This window comes from Fonsecaea nubica (genome assembly GCF_001646965.1).
Source record: "Fonsecaea nubica strain CBS 269.64 chromosome Unknown Scaff99, whole genome shotgun sequence".
Classification (NCBI taxonomy): Eukaryota; Fungi; Ascomycota; class Eurotiomycetes; order Chaetothyriales; family Herpotrichiellaceae; genus Fonsecaea; species Fonsecaea nubica.
In genome coordinates this window covers 86606-107864 of record NW_019173772.1, presented here as the reverse complement: position 1 = coordinate 107864, position 21259 = coordinate 86606, and the positions used below count along the sequence as shown (strand labels likewise).

Here is a 21259-nt window from a genome sequence, read left to right as displayed (position 1 = left end):
TTGGAGGCTAGCCACAAGCCCCCCCTCCCCCAAGCCTCTTCCGATCCATGTCAATTCTACCTGCATTTTGCCGTTTCCTGACATCCCCGATTGCTATCCGCCCTCTGATTCGGTCCTCCTGTCCTCAACCAAGTGATCAAGGTCCATTTGCCTGACAGCACGCAGGCACATGCCTCCCTGACTCTGTCCTGTCGGCAGACGCTCCTCGATTGAACCGAGACGCACACGGTACTATCGGTCCTGCACCTCAGCTTCTGTGCAGATAACGACCTTGCGTCGCTCCTCCATCCAAAATACCCATCCACCCAGCTGATAAACTTCTCCTGAACCATCAGAGTTGGATATTGCGTGCCAGTCCTCTCAGGCTCTCTCTCCCTCTCTCTCTCTCTCACTCTTCCTCTTTTTCTCGAAATTTTTGCTTCCTTCCCTCCTCCTCCTCTCCCTCTCTGATCTCTCGTCGCTATCCCCGGTACAATGAGCACTTATCTGTGGTACACGTTCAGCTGGAGTTCTTTGAGAAAGAGCTTTGCGCCGTGGTAACACCCACCTCCCCCAAAACAGCTGCGTATGTCACCCTTATCCGCGGTCGCTCACCGTACCTTTGGTTCTCGGACGAGACCAGCATGAATTGTCATGGATGCTGACCCGTGGCCAGGCTCAACAGTCCCATTCTCGACTCAAGATTGCATATAGAGATATCACACAGCCGGTGATATCACCCTCTTCGGAGGGGGAGGGGGTCATTACCCTTACACACAAGCCTCTTGGACCTTAGCGACATCTTCATATGCATTGCATAGATTCCATTTCTTTCTTCCGGAGTCGTTGATCGAATCCCGGGCGCCGGTACCGCTGGTCTCGCCTCGATGTTTGGCTCGAACGCGTTGCCGTTACCCCCACCCTTTGCTCACGATCGTCCTCTCCGGTTGAGCGCTGAAAGCGCCCGTCCCCTTCCGACCGGAGAATGTCGATATCTCCTGTTGCACCCTTCGGCACAGAACCAACAATGTTCGTGCCAGTCCTTCCACCTAAACCGGAGCGCGCCTGGCAACATCTGTGAATGTGGCCATCAAGCCTGCTACCATGTCCACCGCGAAAACAACAATGAAAAACATACGGATACACTCAATGCTGTTCTTGATAAGATAAACGTCGTCTTTGATAAGGTCAAGCGTATGGAGGAAACCATTCAGAATGAACGCAGTAATCGGGATTCTGCTTTACAGAGAGAAAGACAGATGTGGGAAAGAGAGATTCGCATCTTGCGTGAGGCGTTAGCACCCTTTTACCAAAGCGAAAAGGAAATGCGTCGACGCATCGTCGACATTGAAGATCGAGTGGACGGCAACTATGACGAGCACGTCCGCCTCAGAGACCGCGTCGTGGCCGTTGACGATGCCACCATGTCAATGGAGAAGAGGGTGGAGGAGCTCGAAGATTTTCGCTTCAAGAGGCGACGCGTGGGTCGCAATAACACCCAGGACCAACCTTTGCAGAATGGCTATGTCTCGTCTGACCCGGACAACTTTAGACGAGTCTCTTCGAGCATCGACGGAGGTTCGGTGCGTACGCCTTCATCGAGGGCATTGTCGCCCAATGGGACCGCGCCTGCTCCCGCACCAGAGCCAGAGGAACCTCGTTCGAGTGGAATCCTCAACCTGGTCGCTGAAATCCCCCGTCCTGGTCCCTTTGTCAACCTGCCCCAACGCCTCTCACCACCACAAGAAGAGCCAAGATCAAGTGGCTTCTTGACATTAGACATGGGCGAGCGACTCAAAGAGAGGGCTGCCTCTGAGCAGGTAGCACAGATCTCCATCCACCAGGCTTCTCGAATTACTCCACCCCAAGATCGACCAAGTCCATCCAACTCTGCAAAGTCCAACCAGGACATCCCTTCAAGAGCTACTCGAACCCCTCCCGAAATCCTCAACCCCAGAATGCCAATCATAGATGTCATGGTGCTCCCTGGCAACGTATCTCCAAGAAAGAGAAAGCATCATCTCGACCACATCGCCCTGGATGTGCTTGCCGATGTCACCGTCGCCAGTCCACTGATGCCCTAACGACCAATTTCAATTCTAGCTACCTCACTCATTTTCGCCCTTCCACCATTATGATGTGGTAGCCATGGCTTGTTTTGACCTCGCTATCTGTGGTGAGGATGATTAGCAAGGGGTATCCAAAGGGGTTGAACGGTCATTTTGGAATGTAGCATTGGCACCACTTCTTTTATCGCGCGCAGATCTACTCTTTTTTTCACCTCAGAGGGGTTGTCGGAATCGCTTAGGAACGCTCATTCTGTGGCTCAGTTCCTTTGTTGTACAGCTAGATACCAGAAAAGGAACAACACGGTCCTTGTAACCAGTCTCAGTGAACGAGATAAGAAATCAGACTCACATTTTGGATTTGCTGTTGTGGAGGGTTCTAATTCGTAGGCCACTTTTTCAAAGTCCCCATGCAGGCTGCCTCTGGTTTTCCAGCCCAGTGATCCGCCTGTACAGTACAGATTGATAACGAATGTGCCATGTCAGCCCCAGTTATTTTGAAGAATTCAGTGACTGGCTGACGCAGAGGACCTGCCAAAGAAAAGGGTGACGATAAGTCGCAAACTCCGTACCTTGTCGGGCCTTATCCTCTGAGAACTCCCTTGCTACCTCATCGAATTTGACACCTTCGCGCAACTTTGCCAGGGCTTCCTCTTTCTTGGAATGCTTTTCACACTGTCGGGGAACCAGAGGGGTTAAAAGGGAGTGTTTGACTGACAGGAGTGGCTGGATATACCACCCTTTCTGCCCAATACTGGAACCAACCTACCAAAATGTGTCTGACGTTGATGGATTGAGCCGCTTTCAGCTTCCCACTTCCACTGGCTGCTGGGCCATCATCGTCTTTGCCTTTGCCCTTGCCTTTGGCACCGCCAGAGGACGATTTGCCGGAATCTTTGCCCTTTGGTGCCATTGGACCTTCCTCGGAAAAGTGCCTTTTGAGCAGGGATAGTTATTGTAGAAGCACTTGCAACGAAGTGGTATCAAATTGCGTCCTGAAATAAAATGCCAGGGCTGCTATTGAAACTCGACTTTGAGGTGACGCACCAGCAAAAGTTGGCTGGCCCAAATAGGGTATTGTCGTAGCCGCGTGATTTATTGATAAGGAAACCCAAGAACGGAAAATAGAGTACAAACGCGATTAGAGCCCCTAAATTTCCTTTTTGGATCTCGCGTCGGATAAGATCTTGGCGGGCACAGCGCAAATGACGCTCGCTCCCTCGTCAGCCCCAGTTCGTGCCAGTCTCGTTCCCGGGGGTGGGCGTTTTGGCACTACCACCTGGCCGTGGTCCTTCTTGTTCCCCCTTTGACAAAAAAGTCAGAAAAGGTGCCTTGTGGATCAGCCAGCAAGCAAACCTCAGCAGGTGCCCGTCATTCTCCTCGCTTCCAGCGGCCACCCTGCGCACCACTCATACCAGCCTCAGCACAAGCAAAAACCCTCCAACGCACCGAGCGAAATGGCTCTGGATATGAAGGGAAACACATTTATGTGCGATATGCAGTATCGCAGAGGGCCCGCATCCCATAGATAGGAAAATTGCTATACCACTTGCTGCGTATATACAGAGTCGTCACGTGATGGCCCTTTGAGGTTTCTTTAACGCCGGCCGGGATTCGCGCTTTTCGAGGAAAATGGTGATTCCAGACATCCGGCATGAGCTTGGGCTTTTGGGACTGCGCACCCACGGCTGCCACCAACTGCGATTGATCATGACCCAGCATCCTCTTCATCGCCACCAACCTTCATCTCCTTTAATCCTCCCTCCCTTCTCATCACCATCCCATCGCCTTTCCCCAATTGCGCGACGCTGAAATACATTTCCATTTGCCCCCCAGCTGAACAATTATGTCGCCAGCCCCTTGAATGATTCCGAATCCGGTGACACGACCTGACTGTGCCAGCCGAACGCCCTTGAAGGGAAACCCAAACGGAGTGGATCGACCCTCGTCTCATCCACCCCAACCCATCCTCATCGCGATCATTGTCGTTGGCGAACAAAAGAGTGCCTCCCACCTGCTTGCAGCGCCGTGCCACGATTTGGCAATGGAGACTGGGCAAAGGCAATAGATAAACACCGAGATAGCGACTTCCATGCCAGTAGGACCACCACACCAACGGTAGACCCAACAAGATCCACGACGTTTAGTTGGTCAACCAGGTAAAAAGATTTCACAATGTCTGGATCGACGCCTTACGCGGTTCGTTCGCCGACGCAGTCGAACCAATACCCACCACCGTATTCACCAACTCACCCGAACCGCCCTTTTTTCGTCCACGAGCCGTTCCAGATACCTCCTCAACACCTCATCCAAACTCCGCCTCCATTTCCTCCTGCGTCGCTGGTCCATAGCCCGCATCACACCCGGCCCACGTTGGCATCACCCTTGCCTTCGGCGAGCGCCCTACCACCGCCGCCACCACCTCCTCCTCTTCCTCCCTCGATAGGCGCAGGACCGCAGTATCAACCTCTGACATCAAGTCCACCGTTTGCGCTTCAGAGATCGTACTCTGGACATCTGGTTCATCCCAGTATGCCGTCAGCATACGATGTCAATCCTTCGCACGCGCATCCAGCTGGGCCCCCGAGTTCGGCGCTGCAGTCTCCTTTGAGGGATCACCATAGCCTCACCAATGGAAGACCTGGAGACATTTCTTCTTCAGATTCGCGGCCGCAGTCGAAAGATGTGAGTTTTCAAATGCGCTGCCACCCCAATGAAATACTGACTTTGTCCCATAGAAGCCTGACAGAGCGAGCAACCCAATGTCCTTTGCGAGCATTCTTGGTCCTTCAAACAATGAGCCCTCCCCTAAAATGGCTGAAGCAAAGCTGCCGCCAGCGCGACCAGCGACACCGCCGCCACCACCACCGTCAGCGCCGGCGCCAGTGCCGATATCATTGCCCGTGGTAGAAAGCAAGATTGTGCCTGAAAAAGTACCTGCGACGAAAATGCTAGATCTTAGTCCAGGTCAGCCTTTGGGGAATGGCCACACCAAATCACAATCGAAGGCGGAAGCAGTAGTCCCTCCTAAGAAATACCTTGCTCCACCACGGCCACGAAAGATACTCACAGAGGGGGAGGCCGACAAGATACTGAAGGCCCTTGCCGTTATTGATGAGACTGTTTTCAGTGACGCCGAGGATGCGGCTTGGTCCGAATACAAGGAACGGTACAAACAGAGAAGCAGGAAGAGAGCTGCAGATGTCTACGAAGGTGAACAGCACAAGCGGAAGGTAAGTGATTCATCTACCGCACCCAACACAACAGTCCGGCTGACCTCCCTCATAGCGTCGTCGCGGCTATCTTTTAGAATCTTTCATCCGGTCCATGGACAAACAAGCACTCATTGCCACACAACGCTTCCGTGAACGCTTTGAGCCTGTCGCCGCCAAAGAAATTGCAGACAAAGATCACCAGAGCGAAAAGGAGAGAAAGAAAGATATGCAGCGCAAACGCCGTCGTGAACAGCAGATTCGCAACGAGAAGGAGAGACTTGAGGAGCTCGAACAGCGCGCTCGAGAGGCCGAAGATCAAGAAGAGGCGCAGAAGTATCTGAGACAAGCAGAGAAATCCCAGGCCCGCATCAAACAAACCACCGAATTGCTCGAGGGTGTTCCCCCTCAAGAAGACATGGAAGTCCCAGCACCAGCCCCCAACTACGAAGGTGGTGTTACCTCGTCCTTCCAGCTCGCCACGCCCGAACCTGGAGAACCTCCCAAGAAGCGAAGCAAGAAGGACCCCGGTGCTCCCTCCGCTCGTTTGAAGAAGTCCAAGGAAAAGAAGCAAGCCGAGAAAGATGCAGCAGAGGCGGCTTACGCGGCAATGGAAAAAGATGCCTTGATCCAGATTGCACCCAAGGAAGAATCAACTCCCGCTCCATCAGGAAAGTCCAAAAAGTCCAAAGTCCAAGAACCCCCCGCCAGCCCTCCACCCCAGACAGTCAACTATGAATCGAAAGGGTACATTCAAATCTACGAGCAAATCTGGAGAGACTTGGCCAGGAAAGATATTCCCAAAGTATATCGCATCAAGCAAGTATCTCTTGCTACCAGAAGCGAAAATCTCCGCAAAACTGCCATCCTCGCGAGCAAACAAGCGCGCAAATGGCAGGAACGCACCAACAAGAGTATGAAGGATACACAAGCACGAGCGAAACGTGTCATGCGGGAGATGATGTCCTTCTGGAAACGCAATGAGCGAGAAGAGCGAGATCTACGCCGTCTGGCCGAGAGGAAGGAGATTGAAGACGCAAAGAAAGCTGAGGCGGATCGTGAGGCCAACAGACAGAAGCGAAAGCTCAACTTCCTTATCTCGCAAACCGAGATCTACTCACACTTCATCGGGCGAAAGATCAAAACCGACGAAATCGAAAGAGCTACAGACGATGCCGAAGTTGCCGGGGCTGTGGAGAAGAGGGTACCTGCCGCAGATCGGGACCGTGGGATGGACGACTTGTCACTGTCTAATGAGCACGGAAATCACAAGGTCACAAACTTTGAAGACCTCGATTTCGACGCCGAGGACGAGTCGGAGCTGAGAAAAGCCGCGGCGGCCAACGCTGCAAGCGCATTGCAAGATGCACAGGACAAAGCCCGCAACTTCAACGCGCAAGACCCGATGGATGCCTTTGATTCGAGTGAGATGAACTTCCAGAACCCCACCATGGCTGGCGATGTCCAGGTCTCCCAGCCCAAGATGTTACAAGCGCAACTCAAGGAGTACCAGCTCAAGGGCCTCAATTGGCTAGTTAACCTTTATGAGCAAGGTATCAACGGCATCCTGGCAGACGAGATGGGTCTCGGCAAAACCGTGCAATCCATCTCGGTCATGGGCTACCTTGCAGAACAGCACAACATCTGGGGACCGTTCTTGGTCATTGCTCCCGCCTCGACGCTACACAACTGGCAACAAGAAATTACCAGATTTGTGCCGGCCATCAAGGTTCTTCCATATTGGGGCAGTGCAAAAGACCGCAAGATTCTGCGAAAGTTCTGGGACCGGAAGCACATTACCTACACGAAAGACTCCGAGTTCCATGTTCTCGTTACTTCATATCAACTTGTCGTTCAAGATGCTCAATATTTCCAGAAGATCAGATGGCAGTACATGATTCTGGACGAGGCGCAAGCAATCAAGTCGTCGAGCAGTTCGAGATGGAAGACACTGCTCGCTTTCCAGTGCCGCAACCGACTTTTGCTGACCGGCACGCCTATACAGAATAACATGCAGGAGTTGTGGGCTCTACTCCACTTCATCATGCCCACGCTGTTCGACTCTCATGACGAGTTCAGCGACTGGTTCTCCAAGGATATTGAAAGTCACGCGCAGAGCAATACCAAACTGAACCAGGACCAACTCAAGCGTCTGCATATGATTCTCAAGCCGTTCATGTTGCGACGTGTCAAGGCCCACGTGCAGAAGGAACTTGGCGACAAGGTTGAGAAGGATGTCTTCTGCGAGCTCACCTACCGACAACGAGCATACTATTCGAATTTGCGTAGCAAGATCAGCATCATGGACCTTATCGAGAAGGCGGCGCTGGGCGGCGATGAAGATACTGCCACACTGATGAACTTGGTCATGCAGTTCCGCAAAGTTTGCAACCACCCGGATTTGTTCGAACGAGCAGACACGACGTCCCCCTTCTCGATGTCGTATTATGCCGAGACTGCCTCATTCGTCCGTGAGGGGTCATTTGTGCAGGTTGGCTATTCAGTTCGCAACCAGATTCAATACTATCTGCCTCGAGTGCTTTGTAATGATGTCGGAAGAATTGACGTTGCTGGACCTGGCAATCCGTACGCTGGGTTCCGACGCGCTGGCTTCAAGACCAAGGGACTTGGGGGCTTGTTGAGGATCTGGACTCCTGAGCACATCAAAAACTCGGCGGAGGAAGACGGGGCTTTCTCATTCCTGCGATTTGTCGACACCTCGGCCGGCGAAGCCTCATTTCATGGCGAATCGGGACTTTTTGAGCGTGCGATAAAGCTCAAGAAACAGCACGGACGGGGCTTACACATCTTCCAAGATTCCGAAGACGGACCCGACGGGCCGCCAGTCCATGCCATGTTCAACATTGTAGAAAACCAACCGCGTCGGGCACTGATGGAACTGGACCCCAACTCGAACCTCGCACGACTTTGCAATGTCTCCACGGATACCCTTGCAGAACATGGAGTCTCAGTGCTCGAGCCAGCGGCCCGGCCAAAAGCGTTGGCTCCACCGATTGAGATCAGCTGCTTCGATCAATCCTCCATCTCTGAGCGACAGTTGACCTTTTTCAACATGGATATCCGCAGCACTCTGTACCCACTGGAAGCTTCACTCGAGGAGAAGTTGCTTGAGCGTGACGTGGATCCTGCCAATTTCCCCATCTCCAACATGCTCCCGGCGCCGGAATCTGCGAAGGCCAGGTACACCAACATCTCGGTGCCATCGATGCGGCGATTTGTTACAGATTCGGGCAAGCTGGCGAAACTGGATCAGCTACTCCGAGAACTCAAGATGGGCGGCCACCGTGTGCTCTTGTACTTCCAGATGACGCGTATGATTGATTTGATGGAAGAATACCTTACGTACCGCAACTACAAGTATTGTCGACTGGATGGTAGTACCAAACTGGAAGACCGGCGAGATACGGTGCACGACTTCCAAACGCGGCCCGAGATCTTCATCTTCCTGTTGTCGACACGTGCTGGTGGTCTCGGTATCAATCTGACCTCTGCCGACACCGTCATCTTCTACGACTCAGACTGGAATCCCACGATCGACTCGCAAGCCATGGACCGAGCGCATCGACTTGGTCAGACGAAGCAGGTTACTGTCTATCGACTCATCACTCGAGGCACGATCGAAGAACGAATCCGCAAGCGGGCGATGCAGAAAGAGGAAGTCCAACGTGTCGTCATCACCGGCGGAGACGGGGCTGGTGTGGACTTCAATACTCGTGATCGACGTGAAAATAGGACCAAGGATATTGCCATGTGGCTTGCCGACGACGACCAAGCGGCTCTTATTGAGCAAAAAGAGAAGGAGATTGCCGAGAAACCTGACGAAGAGAACACGAAGAAGCGAAGCAAGAAGGCAGCAGCAGCCGCCGCTTCACGCAAGCGAAAGGGCGAGATGAGTTTGGATGACATGTATCATGAGGGTGAGTGCTTTTTCCCCGTCTAACGTTGTTCTCTTGTCATTGGCTTTGGCTGACCGTGTTTCCCCTCCAGGCGAAGGACATTTCGAAGATGCTTCGGCGAAACCATCCGGCGCAGCAACGCCAGTAAGTGCGCCCGAGACGACGGCTGGACCAAAGCGCGGGCCGCGTGGTGGACGCGGTGTGAGCAAGAAAGCCAAAACGGCCAAACAGAGACTTGCAATTGTCGATGCTGAAGGGGATCTGGGTATGAGCGGGACATGAACCATCAGGGGCGATTTGGAACGTTTCATGGAAGACGCAGCACCAAAAAGAGACACAAGGGATATTAATATCAAAGACAAAGGGACCCGGGTCTACCGGGGTTTTGAGATAGAATTGGGCAGAGAAGCAGGGTATCGGGAGTGAATTTTTTGGCGTTTGATGGCGCCCAATGTACGATTATGGGATACTGTTTGCAACATTCGAAGGCCGTACGAGGTTACGGGATGATGAAGCGGACTGGGGCTCAGACCCATCCCGGCTTTGGGGGTGGAAGAACCTTGCATGGCAGGACGAGGGAGAGCGAGACGAGGGTGTTTGCTGTGGGTGAGGCGTGAGGCTCATGCTCTCACGGGTGGTATTCGGGTATCAGCAGCACCTTTTCGACATGTCAATGTGTTGGGTTGGCCAAGCAAAAAGATTCATTATCAATTTATCATTCAGAAGAAAAAAGAGGGTTTGACAATCTTGACTCCTCCTATTTTCCATGGTTTAATCGAACTCTCTGACTGTGTGGCTTCGGAGGTCGTCGCCGACGAGAATGCGGATACGAGTAGTTTGTATATTGCTGGCGAGTGGAGGCGTTCGGACAAGGACGCCTGTCTGCGGCCCTGGTGGCCCTGGGCTTTTTGGAAGATAGGTTGCTAAGTATGAGATACAGGTGGATTGTCTTGAGATCAACCTCTAGGACCAGGTGGTCATGTCCGCGTCGAGGCTCCACGGAGGCGATGGGGTTGTGATGATAGCGACTGTGATGGAGGATGGGAAAGTGGAGGAGAGAGTGCCAGGAACCGCAAGGCCCCCCGTCAAGGGGAAGGAATCCGCAGATGAAAGATACGAGTATGTCCAGGATGTCCAGTAATTACTTGTGCTCATACCTAGGAGGAGGTAGTGAGGAATAGTTGAGGGTGGCTGATGGTGATGGTGATGGTGAGGACGAGAATGAGGGTTCATCTCGCTCAATCATGCACCCCCCGCCATTTTACTTGGTGCAATGTCACTCTGCCCGTGGTCTCTCCCTTCACATCGCCTGCGCACAACATTGGACCATCTTCCCCATTAATTATTTCCCACCCACAATCCGATCCGTCCGAGTCTCTGCCAGCCACATACGTCCTTGATAACCCCCTTGCGACGCCCTACGACGGCCCGGCGCTCGTCGAATAGATAAGCTCATGAAGCTTATTTGTTGGAGGATCTCTTATATACAGAAATGATTCAGTATCCATCAAATCAATTGCCATGGGATAGCTAACAAGTATGATAGATATAAGTATCAGTGTCCACTGCCGCTCAGATCCTCCTCCTCTGCTATCGTCCGTGCCTTTCTTGTCCTTTTCCTTTCTTCTACCGCGATAGCCTCCAGTTGACAGGTGCCTATACGCATTCACCTACCGCAGCATGGCTCCTCGCCGCCTGTCGTCTTTGGTGGGCAGTACCAAGGATGGACCTTTTGACTCGACTATTGCAACTGAAACCCAACTGGCACAGCTGGGCTATGAGCAAGGCATGCAACCCTCTCACATGACGAAGCCTCGTTGCTGACCTTCTGGCAAAAGAACTCAAACGCTCATTCTCCCTTCTGGGCATGGTGGGATTCAGCTTTTCCATCGTGACCTGCTGGACCGCCCTGGGAGGTACTTTGATCGTGGGCATCGTCGCTGGCGGTCCTCCCGTCATGGTCTGGTCGTGGGTGGGCATTTGTCTGCTCTCCCTGACCGTCGCCTATTCGTTTGCCGAAATGTGCTCTGCCTATCCCACTGCTGGCGGCCAGTACAGCTGGGTGGCTATCCTCGCTCCGCCCAAATACGCCCGTGGTGCCGCTTTTGTCACGGGGTGGTTCATGTGTACGGGCATCGTGGCCATGGGCGCTGTCAACAACTTTGTGAGCCTCTCTGTGGTCTCGCGTCAATCCGTCATTCCCACAAAACCCCTGACTTACTAACTGTCTCCTCGACGTATTCCAACAGCTCGGCGCAAACTTCATCCTTGGAATGGCCAATCTTAACAATCCATCCTACACCATCGAGCGTTGGCATACCGTGCTGGTAACCTACCTGATAGCAACACTCGCCGCCCTCTCGAACGTCTACCTCTCGCGCTGGCTCAATCAGATCTCTACCTTTGCCGTGGCGTGGAACATTCTCAGCTTTTTTGTCGTCATCATCACCATCCTGGCCGCCAACGATCACAAACAGTCTGCCAGCTTTGTGTTTTCCGATTTTCAGAACCAGACCGGTTTCTCGTCGGGCGGAATGGCTGTCATGATTGGTCTTTTACAGACATTGTTTGGTACGTCGTGGATTAGGGTGTCTTTTGCTATTTTCTCCATCTTCTAACCACCCAGACAGGCATGTGCTGCTACGATGCTCCTAGGTAAGGACTGAAATGCCCTTGGTAATGCGTCAAATACGCTGTACGTCTCTGGAAGCTAATCATTGTGCTCTCTTTCCCAGCCACATGATCGAGGAAATGCTCAACCCGGCAAAAGAAGCACCCCAAGCCATCATCCTCTCAGTATATCTAGGTGCTGTGACCGGGTTCGTGTTCCTGATTTCGGCCTTCTTCTGTATTGGCGATCTCGACGCTACGGCAACAACACCGACAGGGGTGCCGCTGATCCAAATCTTCTTCGACAGCACAGGCAGCACTGGAGGGGCGACAGCACTCGCCTCCATGATCACCGTCATCATGCTCATCTGCTCCAACTCGCTGATGGCTGAGGGGTCGCGGGCACTCTGGGCATTTTCACGCGACCACGGCCTGCCCTTTAGCAAGCTGTGGGCCCGCGTGAACAAGAGGTCCCAAGTCCCTGTGTACAGCGTGCTGCTGTGTGGTGTGCTGCAAGCTGGGCTGAACAGCATCTACTACGCCTCCTTCGAAGGGTTCTCGACCGTCATCTCCATCGCAACCTTTGGCTTCTACCTCTCGTACGCAGCGCCGCTGTTCGTGCGGCTGTGGTCACTCGTCACACGCGCCAACCCGGCCGCGACCACCATCCGCGGCGGCGTCTACACCCTCGGCCGATGGTCGCCCTACATGAACCTAGCGGGCCTGCTGTTCCTGGTCTTTGCGGGCATCGACTTCAACTTCCCCCAGGTCGGCCCCGTCACCGCCAGCAACATGAACTACTGCAGCGCGGCCTTTGGCGTCATCGGCCTCGTCAGCGTCGTCACCTGGCTCTTTGACGGGCGCAAGAACTTTACGGGACCCCAGACCCCGGGCATTGTCAATGCCATTGACGCCGCCGCCGTCGCCGGTGGAGGTGACGACGACAAGGGATTGACACCTGACAGGGTGGTGGCTGGCGACGTTGATGCGAAGGACAAAAAGGATGAGAAGCACGCCATGACGAATTCGCTCGGTGGGGAAAGCAATGAAACGGTGCCCGTCGACGATGTGGGCAAGATCGCATAAAACTCGAGGCTGTACCTAGCCAGGTAGGGAGGTAGGTAGGTGTACTAAGGTATTGTCCAGAATCGGCCAGATTTGGCCAGAACTGGCCGGCGTTAGAATTGTCGTGTCATAAAAATCCGCATTCGACCAATTTACACTCATTGGATAATCCTAGATACCTAGTGTTAGACACATGGATGGATTGGATAGATAATGTCTCTGCAGCTTCTGTCTTCTGTCTTCTGTCTTGGCCACATGTATTGAATGACATGACATGGGCCATCATGGCATGGGACTATGATTATGATTACACTTGTGAATATATGGTGATTCATATATCAATGTGCTCATGGCCATAGATGGGGGTACTTAAGTGTCTGTCAGTCTGTCTGTATTCTAGTCAGCCGGCCTGGACCTAGTCCTAGGTACGCTTTTCTCTTTGATTGAACGTCTTCATCATTGGGGCATTGTGAAATGGACAAAGCCCTTGTATGCCTGTGGCACGGAGTGGTGGACGCGAGGGCTGTTGAGTTCACCATTTGCCATTTGCCATTTGCCATTCGCCCATACTGCCTGATCGTCCATGTGTGCGTCACCCATTCATTCATTTTTTCGCCCCAAATTCACCTACGTGCCTGGTCAGATGTCGCAAAACTCGATGATAGTCTCAGAAATCCATATACAGCATCGACCCCGTGTTCCAGTCGATTGCGCTCCTCTTTTTTTTTTTTCAAGTGTTGCTCGTCACTTCGGCGGATAATGTATGTCGTCCTCTCTTCCTTTAGCGCGGGAGATAGAGCTTTGATGCATATGGCGGAGGAGGGACTTCCGCCGAGGCTGAAGCTGAGGCTGGTTTCTTCGGCCGATGGACGAGCAGAGGCAGTCTCTGCGCACGAGGACTGCCGCGATCGACTCTCGGACGGCCTTGATTATCGTTTTCGCCATCATCATTGGCTAGGTCGAAGATCGACCTTCGACTGCTCAGGCCGGGCGGCCCTGACGTGTCTTCCGTGTCGCTGTCTTCGGCGAGCTCGAAGATGGATCCACGGCGGCGCTTCTTCTTTTTCGAGGCCTTTACGGTTGCCTGTGTTGTAGACACGCGGCGTTTGAGCTTGCCTTGTTTACGTGGCGTCGTTGTGATGTCGCAAGCCGGATTTGAGCCGTCGTTACTTTTGATGTTGATCGAGCTCTGATTGTCACTTAACATATTGCCAAGGTTTCTCGGGATAACAAACTCAGATATCACGTTGTTTGTGCTGAGCTCGCCAAAGGATTTGAAACGAGAGCCAGAAAGGCCGTCCTGGATAGCAGGCTCAGGTGAACTCGATATCGTAGAAAAGGGGAACCTCGAACGCGCGCCCTCCGGGTTTTGACGATCTTTCGAGGTAGCTGTTCTCGAAAACGACTCGTTGATCCCAGAGCGAGCTGGGGTGAACCCCTTGGATTCCTTGCTAATGAAAGCTCTCTGACAGCTTTCTAAGTCGGCATCAGTCGGCTTCTGCTGTGACTGATACGTGAGTCTGTTTCGAGGAGGCTCTGAAGCAGCTCTAGGTTTCCTGGAGACACTCATCGTTCCTGGATCCGAGGACTGTGATGTCGGCAGCGTAGCCCTTGAAGATTTGCTTCCCGCTCGCATGCGCAACGACTCTGCGGATCGTGGTGACCATTTCTTAATGGCAGATAATACTTCCTCCGACAGTCTTTCGTCTGGATCTCTTCTTGGCCATAGCCCAAGATGCATATTTCTCGGAAAAGGCTTGTAAGGCGGCTCGATTGGAGACGGTGGTCTGGAACTGCTGCGCTTGGTCGCATCTCGAAGACCTAATGAGCTCAGCAACTTCCGAATAGACCCGCTGTCCCGAAACTCAACCACTGGAAACTTTGGCGTTCGCGGTCGCCAGTCCCTGATTGTGCGTTGATACAAATTCCCAAAGTCGTTCTTGTGTACTTCATTGGAGAACCAAGAATGGGCGAGAGCATCTTCTGCTGTCATTCGGGCGTCCTCATCAAGCACCAAGAGCCGCTCAACGAACTCCCTCGGCCGTTGTCTCACCGCCTGCCATTCTGTTGACTGGTGAAGAAATTTCAGGTTACAATCCCGGGCCAGCTTTTCCGAATACGTGTTTGTAAGAGGATCGGAGAAAGCCAGACCTCCTGTGAGCAACACGACCGAGACACAGCCAACCGCCCACATGTCCACAGATCGAGTATAACCCGGTCTCTCGGGCTCCAGGTTGCTTCGCGCATATCCCAGTATCTCGCTAGAAGAGGGTCAGCAGATTAAACGGGAAGTATTGCATCAACACCCACGGCGCTGCGTATTCGTGTGTTCCTATAATGGACGACATTCGGTGCAGCTTGCTCTCAATTCTCCGAGCTGCACCAAAATCCGTCAATATGACTCGACATCCCGCGGCCTGGCTCGACATGAGAACATTGTCGGGTTTGATATCTCGATGAACGATGTTTTTGTTGTGAAGAAAACGCAAGGCCACCAAGATTTGTCGAACGATCACAGCCGCCTCAACTTCAAGCAGCTTCCCATTCCTCAGCTCGATGTAGGAAAATAGGTCGCCGGCGCTAACGAGATCTTGCATGATGTATCTGCAAAGTCAGCTGAAACAATGTGCATTGTTGATCTCCTTACATGGTATTGTCTGTAATGTACACCTTTTCGATGCCGACAATGTTCGGCTGCACAGCTCAAAATCAGTCACTTCCAAAATGTCTCGAGAGGGGACATTACGTGGCTAATCGAGGTAAGGATTTCCACCTCACGATAGTATGCGCATATCTTTCTCTCCAAGGCGTTCTCTCTTTTTCGCTGGTCGACCCATGCTTTGAGCTTGCGTCTTTGGGCTACGCTATCGACTTCTTCAGCTGGAGCGGGTTCCTCTGGCCGTCCAAACTGGAGCAGCGGTCGAGGGCCGAGTTTCCGTAGGTCAACAACCTTGCATGCAACCTGGCGCCGAGCCATCTGTTCAATGGCCATGTATACTCGACCAAAGGTGCCTGCGCCGAGAAGCCTGTCGGTGAGAACGTAGTCTTTGCCGAATTTCTGTGTTTGTCAGTGTGCGCTTCGGAAAGGTGTACCTGTCACCGTACTGCCATCTCAGCCTCCTGTGCATGATCAAAGTTCTCTTTTGACGCTCCACTGGAGGTGGCCGTGAAGATGAGGTATGTTTGGCGGCTCAGTCGCAAGACATCATTGTCACTCAGAAGGAAGCCCCCATTGCCTTTTCCGATGAGAGATCCATTCCAATAGGTACCATTCTGGGATAGGTCTTCCGCATAGACCAGTGTGTCAATTTCGCAAGGCTCGTCATTCTCGTAGACCACGGTATAGACTCTTAGGTGCCGCTTCGAGATGTAGGGATCGTTGAGCACATATTGACTATTGGGTGAGTGGCTGTCCAATAGGTAGGTCTTGGTCCTTACCAGCGATCGTTGTCACGACCAATCACAATCTCGTGGTTAGGATATATCTTCTCCCCTGCAGAAGGCTAGTATAACCACAGACGAATCAAGTACCATGGACGATTTTGAACCCACTCCCCAGAATTTTGCCCTTCTGGTTTTTGTGGATGAGCATTCCGGCAGGACTTGGTTTGGAGGAACTACCCCAGGCACTGCCGACACGGCGAACACTAGAAGACGGAAGTGTAGACATTTCCTCAGCAAGTAAAGAAGCAGACGTCACAAATGGAACTATGAGATACGCTGAACCAGGTACTTGTCACTCGACGTGGCTCGGGTATGGATAGAAAGAAAGACTTCGCGAGATGAGACTAGCTTGACTGGATGGGGGATTACGGAGTAGCGATCCAGCATCAATCCTGTCGCAGGCCAGGATCGGCGTGGATAGAGAGGATGAGGAGGAGTGAAGTGAGAGAACCTGGTGGAACTGCGCAAGAAGGACCAACGTGATCGATGACCGCATTGAGAACCTTAGTGCGTTCCAAACGAGTCAAATCCGCCAAGGAAAATCTGGCAGCTGCACACAACAAAATTCCCCGCACAACAGTTGCATCTCTGTTTGCTTCATCCCATCTCATCTAGCAACCTCATCCTCGAAACCAATCTGTACGTGGCCCTCTCCCCCCGAGACTCGACGAGCAGGACAATTCCATCAGAAGCACATGCTAACATACATCAGTCCACATTGAGCGAAGATGAGAGCCAAGTGGAGAAAGAAGCGAGTTCGTCGCCTTAAGCGTAAGAGGAGAAAGACCAGAGCCCGCAGGTATGTGTCTCGATGTTGTCGTTGTTTGCGCAGAGGGGCGATGTCTAACCATGGCCTACAGCAAGTAATCGCGTCAGCTGCTCCATCGCGTCTCCTCTCTCGACCAATGTCAACGACTCTTCAACCTCTAGCTAGTTCTCGACGTTCAACTTCAGAAACCAACTAGCCCCTCGACCACAACCAACCACGAGCTTTTGTCACCATTTGCTACGTGGGAAGAGATGCGGTCTTTGAAGAATCGGCTTTGCAAATGTCGAATGCTCGTCCGTGGTGTTCGCGTAAGAGGAGTAGGAGATGGTCAAATTCCCAATGGAGCTTCATCGGCGGGTTGCTTATGATGTCTGGGGCATTTCCAAAGAGGTGTCGGTTCTCAGAACACCTCGGACAAAGTACATGTGTCCCATGGCTCTCCGTCTCTCAAAAGTAGAGCTCTGCACCTCACAACATGTCGTCAAGTGCCGTCACTAGCCATGGTACTCAAACAGGACTTGAGATAGTCAATACGATCAATTGAGCTCTAAATTTCTGCACGCCTCTTCCGTAGACTCCACTGCTTTGGCACCCTCGATTCCCATGTGTGTAGCCATCCTTGATCAGAGAACAACATTGATCAAGAGCACATTTCGAAGCTCGTTTACAATATCGGTATGTACCTCGTAGTGTGCCAGCCAAGTCGAGACATCTGGTCAGCCCACTGCCAGTATCTTAGCAGTTTGCGCTCAAGCTCATCCTAGAATCTACCTAGTTTTCAGCGCGCAAACACAGATGCCAAACCCGAGAGGTGCGGACGAGTCGGTGAGAATGTGCGAATTAGGTCCTCCACGTCTTCCTCGTCATAAAGGCTCCTTCTAGTCTACTCAATCGTCCAGAGCCGCACCAGGTTTTGTTCGCTTTCATACGAGCTTGAAGAGCTTAGAGCTCCTCGTCCTTGATATAATAACACACTACGACTCGGGTACAGGTCCGCCACCGCATCGTTGATCAACGAGGATAAAAAGAAACATACCTTGGCATGGACGCAGTTGACTACCACCTGAGTAGAACTTCGAGTCAAGTCCACAAAGCGCGCGCAAGGTATCTCGATCGACAGCTCAGACATTACAGCTATCGAATGGCCACGGTGTCTTTTGCTTACAGCAAGATTGCAGTACAATACAAACGTCAATATAAAGACAACTGCCACCCATGAATGCGTGTTCGTGCCGGAGCTACATCGCTTCCAGATGGATTCCAGGCAACCTCTGGAAATTACCACCAACAGACAAGCTATAGCAAAAAAGCCAGTGCGGCCGTGGCATATGCCTCGGTCCCGACCGAAAGGGTGGGCTGTATTACCGGCGCGAAGTAGGAGCTGTGATTACCTAGTATTTGTGTCAGAAAGGTTCACTGTTCTGTGTCAGGGCTTGACAGGGAAGTACCAGGAATGTCTTCCAACTTTCCATTCTGCACTGCATCATCCCACTGTTGAGCGTCGACACCGCCATAGTTCCAGAAAACGCTTGGAATCGACAGAGGAGATGTGAGGTTGGCGAAATCTTCGCTGCCGGTGGAGATGGTCGCATCTGTGCCAAACTCGCCGCGAAAGTGGTTCTTCATGGCTTCCGAGACAATGTCAGTGGCGGCCTCGTCGTTATAGAGCAATGGAAATGATCCAATGTGCTCAATGCGCGGCGGCTTTGGGCTCCCAAAGGCTCTGCACTCGGCGTCGACGATGCGCCTGACGGCTTCTATCACTTTATGCCTGGTCTGTGAGCTGAAAGTCCGGATGTTGATTTGCAGTTCAGCCTCGTCGCTGATGATATTCGCCGCCGACCCTGCATGCAGGGAACCGACTGTGACCACCACGGTTTCGCGCGGATCGGTCTCGCGGCTTACGATTGTTTGGAGCTTCATCACCGTGCTACTCGCCAAAACCACAGGGTCGACGGCATGGTGTGGGCGACTTCCATGGCCACCACGGCCATAAAGAGTCACCAGGAAGCTGTCGGCTGCGCTGCCCATGACTCCGCTCCGAGTCTTGATCATACCCGTTCTCATGGGCATCACATGCCCGCCCAAAGCCACGTGTGGTATTGGGATATGATGTCGGTTGACGTCAAACAGACCGTCATCGACCATGGCCTGCGCACCTGCGCCTCGTTCCTCGTTGGGTTGAAACAGCGCAATAACCGTACCACCCCAAGCGTGGCGGCTCTGATGAAGAAATTCCGAGGCGGCAAGCAGAGCTGCCATGTGCAGGTCGTGACCGCAGGCATGCATAACAGGCTTGACGACATTATCGGAGCGGTCGAGTACTGTCTTGGAACTCGCAAATTCAAGACCGGTCCGCTCTAGGACAGGCAGTGCATCCAGCTCTGCCCGCAGAAGAACGGTCTTGCCTGGCCCGTTCTCGAGGATGCCGACAACACCATGCCCGCCGATGTGCGTGCGTACGTCAAAGCCATCCAATTTTCCAAGGTGGGCCGCGACGACCTCTGCAGTCTTCTCTTCTTGAAGTGACAGCTCGGGATTTGCATGAAGTGTCCGGTACAGGTCTTGGTACGGGCGCAAGTCGGGGAGGTATTGGGCGATCAACTTGGAAATCCCTGCGTGCTGCTGCTCCGCCATATTCCGTGTACGTGAGACCAAGCGGACGAAGGGGGGTAACTTGGGAGCTTCAGTCGGTGCTGAGGGGCCTTTTGACGCAGGATTGTTGACGACCTGAAGCACGGGGTGACGAACCCTCGAGGGACAAGGTTGTCTGTGAAGGTCAAGCTTGATCTTTGTTACCCAAATACCCCACACCGTTACCACTAATCCAGAATAGGAAGGATGTCTTTTCACAATGTTACACAGACTTTGCCAAGCCATGTGACTCTCCCTCTGCCTGCCCTGTGCCACATTGAGTTCAATTCAGACTGCGACAAGCATTGTTCGTCGGGACTGAGATGACCACTTGTTAGCATCTTGCAGACCTCGAGTTTCTCTCGCACCGCAGTTCGATCCCTAGTCGTCACTCCCCAAACATGGCTGATTCTCTCACCTATCCCAAGACCAAGAGCACCACGGTCAATCGCTACCACACCAGAGGTAAGGGCTCGATCCTTCAACAGAGATTTGGTCACTTGGCGGGCCACTGATCCATGTTTGTCGTGTGCAGCGACATACGATGTCCAGGCCATTCACTCGATCGTCAACGACAGCTCGGTGCTCCACGTCTCGTTCGCCCCCGACGCTGAAGATCCATTCCCGGCCATTCTGCCCATGATCGGGACCATGGGGTCGTACGAGTACCCGAGCGCGGGCCTCGACGAGCCCCTGGACTGCTACCTGCACGGCTACGTCAGCTCGCGCATCATGAGGCTGGCGACGTCCGCGCCCCAGGGCCTCCCCGTCAGCATCGCCGCCACAAAGGTCGACGGACTGGTCCTGGCCCTGACCCCCAACGCCCACAGCTACAACTACCGCAGCGCGATCCTGCACGGCTACGCCAGGATCGTGGAGTCGGCGGAAGAGAAAGTCTGGGCCATGGAACTCATCACCAACTCGGTCGTGCCCGACCGCTGGCGGCACTCCCGCGTCCCACCGGACAGCGCGGAGATGCAGTCGACGAAAATCCTCAAGGTCAAGGTCACCGCGGCGAGCGGCAAGACCAGGGAGGGCGGGCCGCACGACGAGGCAAAGGACACGAGTCGTGACGACGTGACCGGAACAACCTGGGTGGGCGTGGTTCCCGTGGTGGAGAAGTTTTGCGAACCGATCGCAGGCCCGGAGAACAAAGTCGCCGAACTCCCCCAGTACATTGCAGACTATGTCGGGGAGGCCAATGCAAAGGCCGAGGCGTACGCGTTGAATGCAGCTCGGCTGCCTTGAGGGCGAGCCTCAATCAACACAAGAGCCAGGACGTTCGTAACATTCAACGTGTTGGCCATGGGAGAGGGTTCTAGAGAGTAGAGGTGGCAGCATACCCTGCCCTGCGACGTCGACCTTGACCTTTGATGATAGAAGAGAAATACAGAAACTTGAATCCTTTATGATCCCACATACCTGCCTTGCTTCCTGACAACTCAATGTCACGCACCAGTAGACGGAAATGATCCTAGGGATGAATGCTTTCAAAGGGGCAATGGAGAGGCAGAGGTGTCGAGCATGAACGACAAAGTATCCATCACGTAGACTCGATTCGAC

At 53.1% G+C, this 21259-nt stretch overlaps 6 protein-coding genes across 6 annotated transcripts; 3 read left to right on the top strand and 3 right to left on the bottom strand.

Moving 5' to 3' along the window:
• Positions 1 to 866: 866 nt before the first annotated feature.
• Positions 867 to 2063, top strand: AYO20_09961 (hypothetical protein; the record flags this gene model as incomplete). Its single annotated transcript, XM_022648228.1, has 1 exon — positions 867 to 2063. The coding sequence occupies one exon, from the start codon at positions 867 to 869 to the stop codon at positions 2061 to 2063; it is 1197 nt and encodes a 398-aa protein (XP_022495823.1).
• A 474-nt stretch (positions 2064 to 2537) lies between these two features.
• On the bottom strand, positions 2538 to 2958 carry AYO20_09960 (peptidyl-prolyl cis-trans isomerase PIN4; the record flags this gene model as incomplete). The annotated part of the gene is made up of 2 exons (XM_022648227.1): positions 2538 to 2720; positions 2815 to 2958. The coding sequence occupies 2 exons, from the start codon at positions 2956 to 2958 to the stop codon at positions 2538 to 2540; spliced, it is 327 nt and encodes a 108-aa protein (XP_022495822.1).
• Positions 2959 to 4220: 1262 nt separating this feature from the next.
• Positions 4221 to 12870, top strand: AYO20_09959 (hypothetical protein; the record flags this gene model as incomplete). Its single annotated transcript, XM_022648226.1, has 8 exons — positions 4221 to 4730; positions 4784 to 5278; positions 5334 to 9195; positions 9266 to 9439; positions 11013 to 11338; positions 11424 to 11745; positions 11805 to 11829; positions 11910 to 12870. The coding sequence occupies 8 exons, from the start codon at positions 4221 to 4223 to the stop codon at positions 12868 to 12870; spliced, it is 6675 nt and encodes a 2224-aa protein (XP_022495821.1).
• A 760-nt stretch (positions 12871 to 13630) lies between these two features.
• Positions 13631 to 16519, bottom strand: AYO20_09958 (hypothetical protein; the record flags this gene model as incomplete). Its single annotated transcript, XM_022648225.1, has 7 exons — positions 13631 to 15110; positions 15160 to 15429; positions 15497 to 15543; positions 15596 to 15907; positions 15955 to 16243; positions 16288 to 16342; positions 16402 to 16519. The coding sequence occupies 7 exons, from the start codon at positions 16517 to 16519 to the stop codon at positions 13631 to 13633; spliced, it is 2571 nt and encodes an 856-aa protein (XP_022495820.1).
• Positions 16520 to 18475: 1956 nt separating this feature from the next.
• AYO20_09957 (hypothetical protein) lies at positions 18476 to 19699 on the bottom strand (the record flags this gene model as incomplete). Its single annotated transcript, XM_022648224.1, has 1 exon — positions 18476 to 19699. One exon carries the CDS (start codon positions 19697 to 19699, stop codon positions 18476 to 18478), a length of 1224 nt encoding a protein of 407 aa, XP_022495819.1.
• A 398-nt stretch (positions 19700 to 20097) lies between these two features.
• Positions 20098 to 20944, top strand: AYO20_09956 (hypothetical protein; the record flags this gene model as incomplete). Its single annotated transcript, XM_022648223.1, has 2 exons — positions 20098 to 20161; positions 20232 to 20944. 2 exons carry the CDS (start codon positions 20098 to 20100, stop codon positions 20942 to 20944), a joined length of 777 nt encoding a protein of 258 aa, XP_022495818.1.
• Between the last annotated feature and the right edge of the window lie 315 nt (positions 20945 to 21259).